The sequence below is a fragment of the Sphaeramia orbicularis genome, chromosome 16, assembly GCF_902148855.1.
Source record: "Sphaeramia orbicularis chromosome 16, fSphaOr1.1, whole genome shotgun sequence".
NCBI classification, from domain to species: Eukaryota; Metazoa; Chordata; class Actinopteri; order Kurtiformes; family Apogonidae; genus Sphaeramia; species Sphaeramia orbicularis.
In genome coordinates, this window is record NC_043972.1 from 32,441,535 (window position 1) to 32,458,077 (window position 16,543).

The 16,543-nt window shown below is 38.3% G+C and overlaps 1 protein-coding gene across 1 annotated transcript in view; it reads left to right on the forward strand.

Moving 5' to 3' along the window:
• LOC115435716 (dynein heavy chain 11, axonemal) overlaps window positions 1–15,316 on the forward strand; it is a 39,646-nt gene extending 24,330 nt beyond the window's left edge. Inside the window, exons 59-82 of the mRNA XM_030158313.1 lie at window positions 90–233; window positions 803–985; window positions 1,068–1,169; window positions 1,261–1,395; window positions 2,640–2,813; window positions 2,957–3,192; window positions 3,348–3,470; window positions 5,763–5,967; window positions 6,100–6,264; window positions 6,426–6,566; window positions 6,815–6,985; window positions 7,386–7,508; window positions 7,625–7,818; window positions 8,196–8,344; window positions 8,627–8,754; window positions 9,072–9,299; window positions 9,540–9,731; window positions 10,670–10,789; window positions 11,468–11,710; window positions 11,808–11,990; window positions 12,089–12,204; window positions 12,856–12,968; window positions 13,059–13,199; window positions 14,998–15,316. Of these exons, the coding sequence (XP_030014173.1) occupies window positions 90–233; window positions 803–985; window positions 1,068–1,169; window positions 1,261–1,395; window positions 2,640–2,813; window positions 2,957–3,192; window positions 3,348–3,470; window positions 5,763–5,967; window positions 6,100–6,264; window positions 6,426–6,566; window positions 6,815–6,985; window positions 7,386–7,508; window positions 7,625–7,818; window positions 8,196–8,344; window positions 8,627–8,754; window positions 9,072–9,299; window positions 9,540–9,731; window positions 10,670–10,789; window positions 11,468–11,710; window positions 11,808–11,990; window positions 12,089–12,204; window positions 12,856–12,968; window positions 13,059–13,199; window positions 14,998–15,245 (3,957 nt within the window). The 3' untranslated portion in view covers window positions 15,246–15,316. The remainder of the gene's footprint in view (window positions 1–89; window positions 234–802; window positions 986–1,067; window positions 1,170–1,260; window positions 1,396–2,639; window positions 2,814–2,956; window positions 3,193–3,347; window positions 3,471–5,762; window positions 5,968–6,099; window positions 6,265–6,425; window positions 6,567–6,814; window positions 6,986–7,385; window positions 7,509–7,624; window positions 7,819–8,195; window positions 8,345–8,626; window positions 8,755–9,071; window positions 9,300–9,539; window positions 9,732–10,669; window positions 10,790–11,467; window positions 11,711–11,807; window positions 11,991–12,088; window positions 12,205–12,855; window positions 12,969–13,058; window positions 13,200–14,997) is intronic.
• The last annotated feature ends 1,227 nt before the right edge of the window (window positions 15,317–16,543 follow it).

The window sequence follows — 16,543 nt, forward strand, 5'->3', positions numbered from 1 at the left end:
GTAATCCATCCAGTCAAAAATGGCAAAATTCAGTTAAATCTTTAGTCACTTAAATTGCTTATAATTTTTTTAAAAATAATTCTTCTTAGGTGAATCTAACTGAGATGAAGGCCTTTCCAAACCCTCCAGCAGCAGTAATCAATGTAGCAGCAGCTGTGATGGTGCTGTTAGCTCCCCGCGGTCGAGTGCCTAAGGACCGGAGCTGGAAGGCGGCGCGGGCCTTCATGGGCAAGGTTAAGCTGTCATCATGTCAATCACATCTGCCTGATTAATGCCAATCTAATTTGTGTGTGGACCTTGACCCTGGCCCTGCCCACCATCTCTCTCTTGCTCACATTACAGCTGGAAGGCTCTATGAATATGCTCTGTCACTAGGAGAGCTAGTGGGACGACCTGTTCCTCAACCCGAGCAGCTATTAATGAAAGTGAGGCCAAAAAGGATATGTTTGGCTTCATTAAGTCAGTGAAATTCTGCATAAAATTGGGGTCAACGCTTTATATCCCAAAGGCATATTTTTAGCATTTTAGACGTAGGTGGTTTTGCATATATTGATCATGTATTGATTGAATTCATTTGATAAGTTAAATTACTTGTGCACCTGAGACATATGTATAATGTAGAAAACATCAAGTCATCAAACTTCACTTGGGTCAAGTTGTTTTGATTTCTAAGATCCTCTGACTTGACTTTTACTGGGGATTTTATGAGGGATTTTATTAAGAAAGAAATCCAATACCTGATTTAAAAAGGAAAATCTCAGTGTAAGTATTGATGTCTCTATTGCATCTATGTTTATCTCAGGTGGATGATTTCTTACAAGCACTGGTGTCGTATGATAAAGAACACATCCCTGAGTCCTGCTTGAATGTGGTGAAACAGGAGTATCTGAGAAACAAAGAATTTCATCCAGATCAAGTTCGGACTAAGTCTTCTGCTGCAGCTGGACTCTGTGCTTGGACTATTAACATTGTCAGATACTATGAGGTCAGGTCACTGAAGCTATAGATATAATAAATGTTGATATCTTTACAAGATAGTTTTTCTTAATGTCCTTATCTTCCTGTAGATTTATTGTGAGGTTATTCCAAAGAGGCATGCATTGTCACAAGCTAATACAGAACTAGAAACAGCAACAGCCAAACTGTCAGCAGTTCAAAAGAAATTGAAGGTGAGTAAAATATTATCACAATATTCTTCACACCATAATATTTTACTGATAGTTTCTACTTTCTATAACCTCATCGGCTTTCTGTCTGCAGGATCTTGATACAAGCCTCCAGAACCTCACAGCTCAGTTTGAAAAGGCTACAGCAGAGAAAATCAGTTGTCAGGAGGAGGTGAAACACACCAACCAGACAATACGACTGGCCAACCGACTGGTCAAGGGCTTAGAGGTAAACAAGGAGAAAGAAGGAGTAGTGGTGTCATTGGGGCTGACCTGGCAAAAAGTAAACTGTTAATTTGCCTGAGCCATGCCTGGACAGTCACTGGTAATTGAACTGCATCGGTAATCTGGACTAGAAGTTGTTATGTCCTGGCAAGACAGCTTGACAGTTGTGCGAGTAGATTCAACAAAGGGAGATTTTTTTTTTTTTTTACAGCCTGGCTCAGCAGCATACTGGGGACTTGTGAGACAGGTAGAGAGGGCTGGACCACAGAAAATGCATGGCTGAACTGGGCAACTGGCTTGCTGAACAGTTTCCAAATAGAGAAAGGAAGAGAGATGGCATAAATGCTATACTAACACTGCATTCAGTATGACTACAAGGCAAGTTGTGTGTGCTATAAAGTGCTTCTATAAGGGTTTTTGTAGAATCTCTTGTAATCTCAAACATTTTTTTAATTCATGAAAATGTTATAAATGTTGAATTTTACATATTTGTACAGAATGTAATATATGCTGTCACTATTATGTTCAGCTGTTTTGTATCATTTCCTCCCCCTTTTTTGGCAAGGGTATCTATTATCTTTATGGATGCTAATATGAAATAAAAGATGGCCATTTCAGTGGCCATTTTGTAAGTTCGACTTTCTTATTGCAGAAAATAAATGTGGTTTGCATGGAACAGCTTGGCTTTTAAGTATATCAAGATAAATGTTTTGTCTTTATGGCATTGACCTGGAAGCAATAGTGTTCAGACTAATAAATCAGGCCGTCTATATTTAATCATTAACTTACCTCAAAGCCTCAACAGCTGTTGGAAATTAACAATGTCTCACCCCAGACTGAGTGATATTACAAGCAATCCATAATACATTAGAGTAAAATTATAGTGATTTTTAACTGTCTGAGAATTTATTATGTGACATATTCTAGATCCACGGCCCCTTGTAAGAAAATGCCATGCATGATTTATTGTTGTAGGGCTGTCACAGTCATGGTATTGAAGGTTTAAATGGATGCTAAATTGATGCTAAGTGAATGTGCAGCAAAACTTCTCAAGCTATGTTTAGGGATTTGCAGTTTATTGTTTATAGCCTCTTAGTTTGCACAGTAAATTAAATGGGACGCCTCACTGCAGTGTAAGTTTTTGTTTAGCCCTTTTAAATTGGCTTTATGTGGCTTTCTGATTATGTTGTTATGGCTCATGTATATTATTAAACTAGCACTGAATTGTAGTTTTTGTGTGTTTTTCAGTCAGAGAAGGAGCGCTGGTCACAGGCACTTGTCCAGTATGAGAATCAACTGAAGACCTTGTGTGGAGATGTCCTCCTCACTGCAGCATTCGTCTCTTACATGGGATATTTTACCAGGCAGTATCGTGTGGAACTCATCAATGACAACTGGATTCCCTTCCTTCAGTCTGAAAAAGTGCATACAGTTTTGTGACAGATTATGTGTTTTTACAGTCGCTGAGTGAAGCCTTTCTCTTTCCAAACATCCACAGTAGAGTCTACAAACTGGAACTTTTCATTCAGCCTCCAAGTGACATTATTCCCTGGTTTCTGTTCCAGGCTTCCATACCCCTGACAGACGGCCTGGACCCAGTCCTCATGCTTACAGATGATGCCACTGTGGCTGCCTGGCATAACCAGGGCCTGCCAAACGATAGGATGTCCACAGAGAATGCTGCCATCCTGACCACCAGTGAGCGTTGGCCACTTATCATTGACCCCCAGCAGCAGGGTATCAAGTGGATTCGAAACTGGCTCGGGTCAGAGCTGAGGGTGGTGCAGCTGGGACAGAAAGGGTGAGAAGAGATTTATTCTGATTTTAGTCACATTAATATTTTATTATCAGTTTATTCTATAGAGTGTAGTTGGTGTTGTTTAAACTTAAGTCTTTACAATAAAAACACATGCATTTCCATCCATGTTTTTTCCACCTTTTGTTATTCATTTTTAGGTATCTAGATGTAATTGAAAAAGCTGTTTCTTGTGGGGAAACTGTTCTAATAGAGAATATGACAGAAAATGTAGACCCAGTCCTGGAGCCACTGTTGGGCAGAAACACTACCAAAAGAGGAAGGTTTGTACTGACACTGTAATTTTAAATTTACATACATTGTTGTAGGAAAAAAATGCATGAAAGAAACATGAAACATACATCCCCAAAGTGTAAATTAGAGGAAAATGTTGATGCTTAAGTACATTTGTTTTGTGGAATCTGTTTAGTGTGGTGCTGTTGCTCGCCAAAACATTTTAAATCAATGTATGGGTTTTATATTCCTGTTGATACACAAGTCGATTTGCCCACAACTTGTCCAAATCTGTCTGTGGTAAAAGACAATGGGAACAGATTTGCCAGATGGCTGAATCTCACTGAGCTTCGAAATACCAGTAAGACATGACTGAATGCATTATTATTGCCCACTCTTTAGATTATAAATGAATTTGCGGTGCGTGTTCTGAATCCCTGAGGCCAGCATATTGATTGGCCTCTCAAGACTGGTGATAGATGTATATTTGTGTGTTCATATTGTTTTGGTGTGATGAATATTGAACAGCTGCGCCTCAGTGTAAAAGCTGAATTGAGGGCATTCATGGTTATGTATAAGGACTCTTGTGTCTCCTGTGTCCACAAAAATTGTCATGTTACACACTGAATTCAGTGGTTTCATAACCCTGATCAGAGATTTGCTTAAATGTGTCTGCTTTAGTTTATTTAGAAATAGAATAATAACACTGTTGCATAGTTTCTTTGGGATTCTAGTATTCTGTGTCTTTTAATTACACATAGACTAAATAAGCAAATAACAATGTACAGCATCTTCAAGTAGCTAATATTATCATGTCATATAACCACCAACATAGGTTTGTAATTATTGTGATCATTTACCAATTGCTCTCAACAGGCAAAATGCAACACATTTCTTGAAGTGCACACCAGCAGCAGAATAAATATGAAATTGAAATTACCACATATTGACATTCTGCTTTGACTTCCCTGTTGAAAAATGTTTACATCTTTCTTGTTGTGATCTATGCATGGCTATGAATATCGAGCATCTCAGTGCATGTTCATTGAGCTTCCTCTGAAGTCCTGTCCATCCAGACGTAACAATTCATCATAGTAAATCTGATTATAAGTTTATCCCCTGTAGATGACCCACACACTTGTTTCTGTCGATGATTAATAAAACCTGCTGAGGCACCCATGATGGATCTGGTAGGGTTCCACAGCTGAAGTTCATTAATAATTGGAATGTTGTAGAGTGTGAAGTAATGAATACTAATTATTCCTTTCATGGCTGACGGAAGACTACAAGACAATCCATCAGCAAGGACTTTAATTTGGTGGAGTAATGGTTCTATCAATAGTACATTAATTCTGGCTTGTGAAGATATAGAGTTGAACCAGACCCAGGCCATGAGGAACCTGTGCTGTAAAATTGGGGCCTTGCCTGACATCCAAGGGGTAATTAGAAAAAAATGAAAAGCCACCAGGTTCGTCAAGGCAGTGCTAATTTAATTGAAATACAGGAATAGATAAATATTGGCTGCTGCGGTGATAATCTTTCATATTAACTCAAGATTATGTGTCTACAGTCTGAGTGACATTTGGTGTTTGAGTGAAGTTCTTTGCTCTGGTGAAGTAGCAATGAGTAAAAGTTGGAGGTTACTGGACTAAGATGAAATCAAAGGGCTGATATCACCTCAGTGGTAGTTGCAGGCAGAGTGTGTTTGAGGTTGAGTACGATAAATGCTAATATATTAATGATGCTGATTAATTATCTGATATTAGATTCACCTCTTTTCCAGAAGATTTTGACACTGAAACTGCTTTATGCATGTCTTAAATTAACCACCTGCCAAATCTAGATAACTGCTGAACTGAATATCCAACCCGAAGAAATCATAGCTTAAAAAAATAAATCATAATCACTGAACATCAAACTCATTGTAATTGATTAACAAATATGGAATTGTACATCAAACTAATTGTAAAAAAATCTTAATCTTATCTTTTAAACTATTATTTTTCTTCAAAGACAGTTTTTTAAGCTTAATATTAGATTTGGACCATTATTTGCACCAAACATTGTTGATTAATAGGGAATCCATTGAATTCAGTCTGTGTCTAGTGTGTGTATTAAAGAATCATTAAGGTAAAACTCTGCACTTTTTGAAGATTATTTCATTACCTGTTGTCAAATTGTGTGAAAATGACACTTCAGTGTAGAGATTAACTACCAAAACATCATATCACTGTTACTGTGATTCCCTCTTCTACTTTCATCCTTATGACATTTGTCTTGTCTACATATCTTTATGTTAATTTGATCATATTTTTTAAATTATTTCTAACCATGTTATGCAGGTACATTCAGATTGGGGGCAAGGAATGTGAATATAACAGCAACTTTCAGCTCATTATCCACTCCAAATTGGCCAATCCCCACTTCCCTCCTGAGCTTCAGGCCCAGACCACTCTCATCAACTTTACAGTGACTCCTGAGGGTCTGGAAGAGCAGCTCCTGGGGCAGGTAGTGTCCCAGGAAAGGCCTGACCTGGAGGCACTAAAGGTAAGAAGGCTGTGGTCTGTTAGACCCAAAGGATAGCTTTGTGGGTTTAGCTGTTTTACAAGCAAGTCCTCAGACCTTAGACCCAAACAGAGAAGTCCATTATTCCAAATTGTTTTGTGTGTTCTGCCCAAGATGGAGCTGACCACACAGCAGAACCACTTCAAGATTGAACTCAAGAGGTTAGAGGATGACCTGTTGAGTCGCCTCTCTACAGCCCACGGTAATTTTCTGGGTGATATTTCTCTGGTAGAGCAACTTGAGAGCACCAAGACTACGGCTGCTCACATTCAGCATAAGGTTAGCTTTTTTTTTCTTTTCTTTTAATGTCACATAACAGCACGCTTCTCATTTTATTACATTAGCTGCAATTGATGTGTGGTTAGGAATATGTGTAATGAGAGTCTTTTGGGGCATGACTGAGAGCCTAATAGCTCATTTTGTGCAATTGGAACACACAGGTGGTGGAGGCCAGAGAAAATGAGACAAAGATCAACGAGGCTCGAGAACTATACCGCCCAGCAGCGGAGAGAGCGTCACTCCTCTTCTTCATCATCAATGACCTCAGCAAGCTCAACCCCATGTACCAATTTTCTCTGAAGGTAAAAAACCTTTACCCCGAAGACCCAGATTTCTCCTAAGAGCACACACAAAAATTGTTTGGTGAAGTTGTCAGCTGATGAGTCCATGCTTGCTAAGTCTTACAAACTGCTACTGGTTGTAATTTTCATTTAATATTCAGAAGAGCAAGATTTTCATGTGTGTAGAAATTCAGTTTGCTTCCTCTTGGAGACTTGCTCCAGGCATGTATTCTTATCGAAGCTCTGTCCTTCATTTGATTCTGTTCCAGACCTTTAACTCTGTGTTTAACAAAGCAATGGAGCATGCAGAATGGGATGAGGATGTGAGGACCAGAGTGTACACCCTGACTGAGGCCATCACCTATTCTGTATTCCTGTATACCAGCCAGGGCCTGTTTGAGAGAGACAAGTTAACCTTCTTGTCACACACTGCCTTCCAGGTGAGGTACTCAGGGCCGCCTCAAAGGTGTGGCCTCCTGTCATCCTCATCAATCAAAGTACTTTTCTGCCCCCACATTAACTTCAATTAAAAGCAGTCAGCAGGACCATACGCTGCTATTGATTACCTCTCACACCTTGCTTTGTGGCTGCTGTTCAAACAGTTGGTTCTGACAAGGGGGTTGGTTCTGATGGCATAATGCAATTATCTGTCATTGCACCAACTGTTTTCATCTTAGAAATTAAATTGCTCTGAAGGCTGTCCTTTATGGCGCATGCACATTCAGAAGCCCTTATTCTAGAGACGCATGAGTTTTTCCTCTCATATGAAGTGCCATTAAAATACTGGAACATGATAGATACTGTAAACATCCTCTCATACTGTTCCTTTCCTCTGGTCAGATTCTCCTCAAACAGGGCTTGATTGACACACAAGAATTTGACTTCCTTCTACGTTTCCCTGTGGAAACTTTCAAAGTTAGTCCTGTGCCCTTTCTTTCTCCACATGCCTGGGGGGCCATTAAGGTAAAGTACACATTATTCAAGTATGTGATAAGACATGGTAAAGGGTCACTATTTAGATGTAACATTATCACTTCACTGCTTAGTAAGGTCTGACACTTTCTGTTATTTGGATGTAGCTAATTTCAACAATGGAAGATTTCAGTGGGCTGGACAGAGACTTTGAGAGCTCACCCAAACACTGGAGGAAGATTGTAGAATCCAGTTGTCCGGAAAAAGAAAGGCTCCCCCATGACTGGAAGAATAAGAGTTCCCTCCAGAAGCTCATCATCCTGAGGGCACTGCGACCTGATAGGATGAGCTATTCACTGAGGTAAGACTGTTAATGTATGGCAGTGGTTCTGAACCGGGGGGGGGGGGGGGGGGGGGGGGGGATTGTCAAAAAATGAAAAGCAAGCAGTTTGGACTATTACACTGTTTCTCACTGTAAAGACCCCCCAGGTTGCAAATTTGTTTTGGGGGGCTGCAGGTGGGAAATGATGAGGTAAGGGGGGCTTTATCAACAGAGCTATATACCCCCCCTCCTGCCCCTCGGTAACAATTTTTTTTCAGGGATGGGGGGTGGCAGGAGGCTCATGATGCCGTTAGTGGGCCTTTGTTCAAAAAAGGTTGAGAAACACTGATGTATGCACATGTTTGTCAGTAAGAGCATACTGAACCATGACATAATTTGCAAGCATTTCCTCACAGGAACTTTGTAGAAGAGAAGCTGGGAGCAAAATATGTGGAGGCTGCCAGGCTGGAATTTGACAGATTGTATGAAGATAGCAGCCCCTCTAATCCAGTGTTTTTCATCCTTTCACCTGGAGTGGATCCACTCAAAGATGTGGAAAAACTAGGTACTGAAAATGTTTATTATATTATTTGCTATATTAAGTATCTACACAAAACAATGTACGTCTCTGAACTGATCAATCTGAAACTAATTAATCAAATCTAAGACTAAACATTAAATTAATCATCAGCCACTATCAGAGCAAAGTTCTGCTGTTTTAAAAAAAAAAAAAAAAAACTGTTTCATTAGATTAAAGCACCAAACCAATCAGTCTATGTTTATTATTTATACACACTGTACTGTATCTGATAGGGATAATATTCCAAATACCGTTCTGACTTTGCAGGTTTAAAGCTGGGATTTTGCATTGACCAAGGCACTTTACACAATGTGTCCCTGGGTCAGGGACAAGAGGAAGTAGCTGAAAGGGTTGTGAGGAACTCTTCTCAACTGGGACACTGGGTCATCCTGCAGGTTTGAGTACTTTGGCTCCTTTTACTGTCTTTAGTGCCTTCAGGCTGCTCTTCTTGCCAGCCTGTTATGCTCTGTAATGATATTATCTCACTGCTGGAGCAAGGGTAATAAACTCAATTTGGTTCAATAAAAACCATAATTGGCCAGATCAGCTCCATGAATGCCTCCTTTAAGCGGAGAGCCTGTAATTGAGCAACACAACAAAGGTTTTCTTACCTGTTCTTCCAGTTGTTTATTTTATGTATTTGTAATATAATCTTTGGAATTACTTTGTAGCTTAGTGACTAATCATTTTCTGTAATATTTTTCTTGTTCAGAATGTACACCTGGTGTCTCGCTGGCTGCCCTCTCTGGATGCTCTTCTGGAAGCTACAGCGATAAACAGTCACTCCAACTACAGGGTGTTTATCACTGGGGAACCAGCACCGACCCCTGAGCAGCATATCATCCCCCGAGGCATACTGGAGAATTCTATCAAAATCACCAACGAGCCGCCCACAGGCATGAATGCCAGTCTGCACGCAGCCCTCAACAACTTCAGTCAAGTAAGTTTAAATATGGAATAAAAATGTGTTACATAGCCTCTTACATAACATGTAGTCTTATCAATCTGTTATCATAGATAATTCATTTATAAAGACAGGGGTAGTTGTTTGTTTACCTGCTTTACTAGTTTAAACAAACAACTACCCCTGTCTTGATAAATGAATTATCTATAATAATTATATGTGAAGGACAGTATGACACTTGACCAGACTTATCAGCCTTTTATTCTGTCTTTTCAGGACACTCTGGACATGTGTTCCAGAGAGCAAGAATTCAACTCCATGTTCTTCTCACTCTGCTTCTTTCATGCCAGTGTTACAGAGCGCCGCAAATTTGGTTCCCAAGGGTGGAACCATAACTATCCCTTCAGCACTGGAGACCTCACCATCTCAACCAGTGTTTTGTACAACTACTTAGAGGCCAACACCAAAGTACTTTCACTACTTTTTTTTTTTTTTTTTTTTTTTTTTTTTTTTTAGATAATCACATTTTTCAGTTTTTTTTTTTTCTTTCTAAGCTGTGTAAATGTGTAATGACAGTAGTGTTTGGGGTGGCATTATAACACAACAGGGTTGCTGAATTACCCTGTAGTACCTTCAGGCTTTTGTTCCATTGTTATTTATAAAAAATGTTCTTTTCCATCTTTTTTTTTCCACATATTTCTCTTAACTATGAACATGCAACCTATAATTTAGCTTTATTTCAAGGAGACAAAAAATCCATTCTTGGGGTGCTTCATCCCTCAGAACTCCTAATGCATTTCTCTTAGAACTCCTATTACTCTGGTCACAACCAATTATGTCTCCTAGGTATTCTGCCCTCCAAAAACGAATGTCCTTCATTATGTTAACCAAACAGTAACCTGTATGTGCGTATACAGAGAATTCATTAGGAGGGCAATGAAGCGTTATCCTAAATGTAATTACATGCAGCCAATGTGACAGTTCACAACGCTACATAAGTGATCACTGCAATTAGAGCTGATGAAGGAAGCAATTTGCAAAACAATACAGGTACAAATGATTGTGAACCTCCAGCTTTTGTAATTTGTTATGAATCACACGTTCTTTTCTTCCTCCTTCACCCTCACGGATCATAATCTCCCACTGAGGAGAAGACATTTCTGTCATGCATCAGATCAGTGTGTGTAAAGAAACATAATTTTACATTTCCCTAAGGTTATTATTATTATAAGAGATTATTAGCAAAGAAATCCCTATAGACACTTCTCTAACTGAGGCTGTTTCGAAAATGTAACAATATTTGACTTTTTATGTCTTCAGTCTTTATGGAAGCTACAGCTACATTTCATAAGTTTATATGAACTGTCACGCCACTCTACAAACTAAGTCTATTATAGTCCATGCAGGTGCCCTGGGAGGATTTGTGTTATCTGTTTGGGGAGATCATGTATGGAGGACACATTACCAATGACTGGGACAGAAGACTCTGTCAGACCTATCTGCAGGAATTCATGCATCCAAAAATGGTCAGTCACTGTTTATGATGTTTACAATAATCAATCAATTATTTTGTCTTATAAAAATAGAGATTCTGCAAAAGTTGCTTTTTTACTGACATAACATATAATAATATCTTAATATCTAATGAAAACTTTAGTCATTCATTTTACATATAGATTCATATAGAAGTTTGATTTACATTCTAGTTGTGCCAGTTCTAGTTGTTTCTCAAGGTAAAGGGTGCCCTCTTGGGATGCAAAGCTAAACTGCAGTATTGCTTTTATTAACGTCTGTGTGGCTGATTTTTTTTTTTGTTTTTTTTCCTTGGTCACTTCATCCATAAGATGCATCATTAAGCTATTATTTGCTATTTAACTCTTTAGCACGTTTTTACTTAATTGAGTTAGTATTGGTATCATTCTCACATACAACTCATTAACCCTTTTTTTTCTTCACCATGTGCCTTAGGTGAATGTACATAGATTTACTCATTAACTCTTTGCTAGTTCACCTTTACTTTCAAGCTAACAAGCTGTATTTTTTCAATTATTTATGATCAAATTGATAACTCATTGTCTAAATTGCCACACATATTAAGTTCATTTGGAGTTATAAGTTTATTTAGACATTATGTGGACACTCTGCTTTCTAAAGTCTGCCTAAAATACTTTTAAATAGTTTTATTCTTACATTTTTATTCCCAGTTTGAAGGAGAGCTCTTTCTGTGTCCTGGCTTCCTAGCCCCTCCATTCATGGACTACAGTGGTTACCACAGTTACATAGATGAACACCTTCCACCCGAGAACCCCGCTCTTTATGGTCTACATCCAAATGCTGAGCTGGAGTGCCTTACTGTCACCTCAGAAAGCCTCTTAAGGACTCTGCTTGAACTGCAGCCTCAGGACTCCACCAGAGGGGAGTGGGCCGCTCACAGCACAGAGGAGAAGGTACGGAGTGACAGGAAGAATTACTGTTATCACTCAGAACAGCTGGGAATATAATGGGCTTCATAACTAACCTCACATTGTTTGTTGTATTTATCAGGTCAAGGCTGTCATTGAAGATATCATTGACAAGCTTCCTGAGGAGTATAACATGGCAGAGATGGCAGCAAAGACGGCAGAGCGGACCCCCTACATTTTAGTCTGTTTACAGGAGTGTGAACGCATGAATCAGCTGCTGGCAGAAATAAGGAGGTCACTGAATGAGCTAGAACTTGGCCTGAAGGTACAGTTGACTGGAAAAAAAAAATCATGGTTTGAAAAAAAAAAAGTTCTGCAAATAATAAAAAGATGCTTTATTGGTAAGGGTTGTTCTGTTTGCAGGGAGAGCTGACCATCTCTGTCAGTATGGAGGCTCTGCAGTCAGCCCTGTTCACTGATGCTGTTCCAGATTCATGGGCCAGACTGGCATACCCCTCTACCAAAACACTAGCACTATGGTAACTGCTGAGTTCTGACAGTAATCATTATAGTTTGGCTGGGTTGTATTGTTTGGTATTTAATACTTTTCAGGCACAAACTGAATTTGTTACATGCTGTTGACTATTGAAAAATGCCTGCTATTATTTGATATCAAATTTCATTACCTAAGGAGTAAATTCAATCAGTGTCATGCAGCACACAAGGGCTGCAGCTAATGGTTATTTTTATTTGTTGATAATCTGTAGATCTCTATGTTGATTAATCATGTATTTATTTGGTTCAGAAAGTGTAAAAAAATAAATAAATAGTGAAAAATGCAGATCAGTTTACTATCTTAGGTTTGAAAGAAAACCAGAAAATAATCACATTGAAATAGAAATAAGAGAACGTTTTTACCCCTAAAAATGTTTCAAATTTAACTCATCAAAATGAATAATTAGCAAAATAGCTGTGGATTAAGTTAGAAGTTGACAAGCAATCAATGAATTGCTGCATTTCTACAACATACAATTATTTTTACACATTTTTATCAATGATAGTATGTCCAAAACACAAGATCAATTGTGGCGAATAGTTTTGTTCTTTTTATTTATATATATATATATATATATATATATATATATATATATATATATATATATATATAAAACTGCAAATTATTTTTGTAGGTTTAATGATCTTCTGTGTAGCTGTCGAGAACTTGACAGTTGGACTCAGGACTTTGTTCTCCCAGCAGTCGTCTGGCTCTCAGGACTTTTCAATCCACAGTCCTTTCTCACCGGTGAGATGACAACTGTGGAGGAAAATAATTCAGATGATGTTTAAACCCACTCAAACTGGAGACATTAATTTAAACTGATGCTTTTTTCAGCTGTGCTACAAAGCATTGCTCGTAAGAACCAGTGGCCCCTGGACAGGATGAGTCTGACTGTGGATGTCACAAAGAAGACAAAAGACGACTTTGGACATCCACCTCGGGAGGGGGCGTACATCCACGGACTCTTCATAGAAGGTCAGACATGATTCTTCACATAGTGTTCATTGCTCCATTTACAAAATTCTTGGCCAATAGCTGATGGCGATACGATGGTACTTTATGTGTCTTTGTTCTATTTTTTGTTGTCATTATAAAAATAACAATTATTGCTATTTTAAAGCCTTGCAGCCCTTCATCACATTGTCTTTGAGTGAACACAGATTCACACATACAGATTTTTGAAACACAACAGATACTTATCTGCCATTGTCATCTGTGAACACACATCTTGCATGACAATACTGATATTTACAATTATCAGCTGATACTGATGTCTGGCTGAAATACTGGTGCATCCCAGCATCCATAAGTAGTGTAATTGTTCTGAAATCTGTGATACAAATGTTTGCTGCCTTTTGTACATTTTTAAAACTTAATTTACATTTTAATCTTCATTTAACTTGGAAAGACTGACATACATGGAAACAAACACCATATGAAATATACAGGAAATATAGAAGGACAAATGTAAGGAAGTTGTAAAAGTATCTAAGTAGATTAGGCAAAAACATCGACAGCCAAATGTGTCTGCCTCCATGGCATTTAAGATCCTTTTAGGTCCAGCTCCTTAAGTTTCAGGTCATTTTCCAAGGAAAGGAAAGGGAGCAGCAGATATAAACTGGGTGCTTCTCTGAAACTGGTCTCTAAAAACAGGACAGAGGGGCTAAAAATTCAAACCAGATGTACACTGTTATTAAGCAACTTTGGAAGCACTTTGGCTCTATTTTAAAAATAAATATTTACTGAGATAAAAGAGAAACAATTTTTCAGATAAAACACATTTTTATATTTTTTCATGTTATTTTTTTATATAAAAATCTGCGTGTAACATGGTAAAAAGGGACACAGAAATTACACGCTACTATTTTTTTTAATAACTTTTTATTCTTTCACAGGTACATTTTGGGCATTGAACTAATTATGCAAAGCAGAATGTTTCACAAAAATGACCGCTCTTGCAAAATCACTCACAATTTATGTGTTTAAATGGGCAGGTTCCGCATGTAACCTGAGTGGAGGAAATAGGTTACACACGAAACCTGGAATGAGACTGCCGATACACAAAAAACTTGCATGTCTGGAATAGAAAAACCACTAGGATCATTAAATTTAACACAGTGTCTTTAGTTATAACAGTATATAAGACCATTTCAAGCCATGTTTTCCAGATCAAAGGCATTGACACCGAGGTAGCTTTTCCTGTCCCAATTTTGATTCTATTTTTGGCCCCAGTATTTTATTTAAAATTCATTAATTTTGGGATGGCTATGAGCAAGAGTATAACTTTTTTTGCATTTATCGGAGGTCATCATTAGGTACATCCTGGGGGGAAATATGTCTAAATTTCTCTTTTATTATTGGGTCTAAAAAGCTGGCAAAGTGCCAGGTACCAAAATGAATCCGGTTTCATAGAAGCACCCAACTCCCTTTTTCCCAGTAAGTATTAAAAGTCACATGTTTCCTTTTAATATGCAGAAGTATTGCTTTCTTTACTTAGTTAATATAGGTTGAATTTTTAAATTCCATCTGCTGTAACAGTGCGAAGTTAGTTAGCTAGTTACATTTTCATTTATTTATTTATTTTAAAAAAAAATTACATTTTTCCTGTTTTTTCATTTTCACCAAAACTCGAGCTTGTGAGGAAACCCTTAATATTTACTCTACACTCTATTAAACGACTGACAGTATCATGCTACAGCCACTTACTGCTGCTCATGTAATAGTATAGGATGGATATTCTGCAGAATCACAGAGTATGTGTTGTATCCTCCAGGAGCGCGTTGGGACATTCAGTCTGGCATCATGTCTGAGGCTGTTTTGAGGGATCTGACCCCAGCCATGCCGGTGATGTACGTAAGGGCTGTGCTTTCAGAGGAGCAGGAGCTGAAGAATACGTACGAGTGTCCAGTGTATCGTACTAAACAGCGAGGCTCCACTTATGTCTGGACCTTCCACCTCAGAACCAAACATCCTCCTGCCAAGTGGGTCATCGCTGGAGTGGCTCTGCTTCTGTCAGTGTGAGTCGTCACTGACTGAGCACTTAAGTGTTTTATCATATTTAGTACTAACAGTGTTAAAAATTCGACTTTTAGATGCACTATTTACTCAAATGAGACAGTATTGAATTTGTTTTTTTTTGTCATGTTTTTAGAAGTTAAAAATGATGTATAATCTAGTGGTATCCTGTTTATCAGTAGTAATGCCGCGGGAATATGCGCTGTAGATTTTACGATAAGGGAAATAAACAGGGATGGTGTTTAACCAGTGCCAAACCTGTTGTGTCTGTGTCTGACGCTGTTGAACCTCTCCCCTGAGATGGCTGAGTCTGGCCATGATTTGTTGGGAGCTTATGTCTCCATTTTAGACCATGTAATTCTGGATAGGGAGCATATTTTATTGGAAGGTCAAGATTAAAAAAGCTCTCTGGCTGCCCTCTACTAACTGAATGATACACAATGCCGTCTGGAGGGTTCCCGGACAGAATTCCCAGGAGATGATGTGCATGGTTGCTATTGACTTTTAAATGAGGTGCATTTGACATTGACCTTTTGTACGGCAGAGGCAGAATACTAACAGACTAGTGTAATTCATTCAGCTGGGCCTGTTGGAGAAACCTATTCAAAGACACTGATAGCTTTCTATGAGAAAGCAACACATTAGATTACCCATCCTTTATCTGTCTGCACTCTCTGTTAGCATCTGATTAAGATGATACGAACCAAATGAAACCTTTAACTTTCGATGAGTACGAAGCAGCACCGACGTCTTATCTGAAAATGTTGTCTTTTTCAAATGATCTAAATGGAGTTAATTAAAATCCAGGAGAGACGAAAGTTTGACTATGATCATTGACTGAAGAAGAAGGAGGGCATAGGGTGATTCATATGATGGGAGGTCTTCTACATGACAGAGATACAGTAAGTGTCGCTCCAGAGTCAAGGCTAACACTGATGTCTCTTTTCCTCCAGTGGATGCATTTATTATCCAGTATTATGCTTTATGTGGTATTAACACACTGCAAAGTATTTTGTAAAACACTAACATTTTGTAATAATATAGACTAATCTGTAATAAACAATACTTTACCCTGTATTCTGTGATGGAATTTTTGGATAAGGCTAAAGTTTTTAATATTAATTATAACACAACCCTGTTGGTTTGGCTGCAATTTTAAGGTAATTGTGATAAAATGTTATAATGTGTTAAAATTTTTGTAGCTTAATTATTAAAAATATAACACACAGATGAAGACTTTTTTCTGTTGGTTGTTACTTAGTAGAATTTCTTACATTTTCTAATATAACCAAGTCAAATTACAC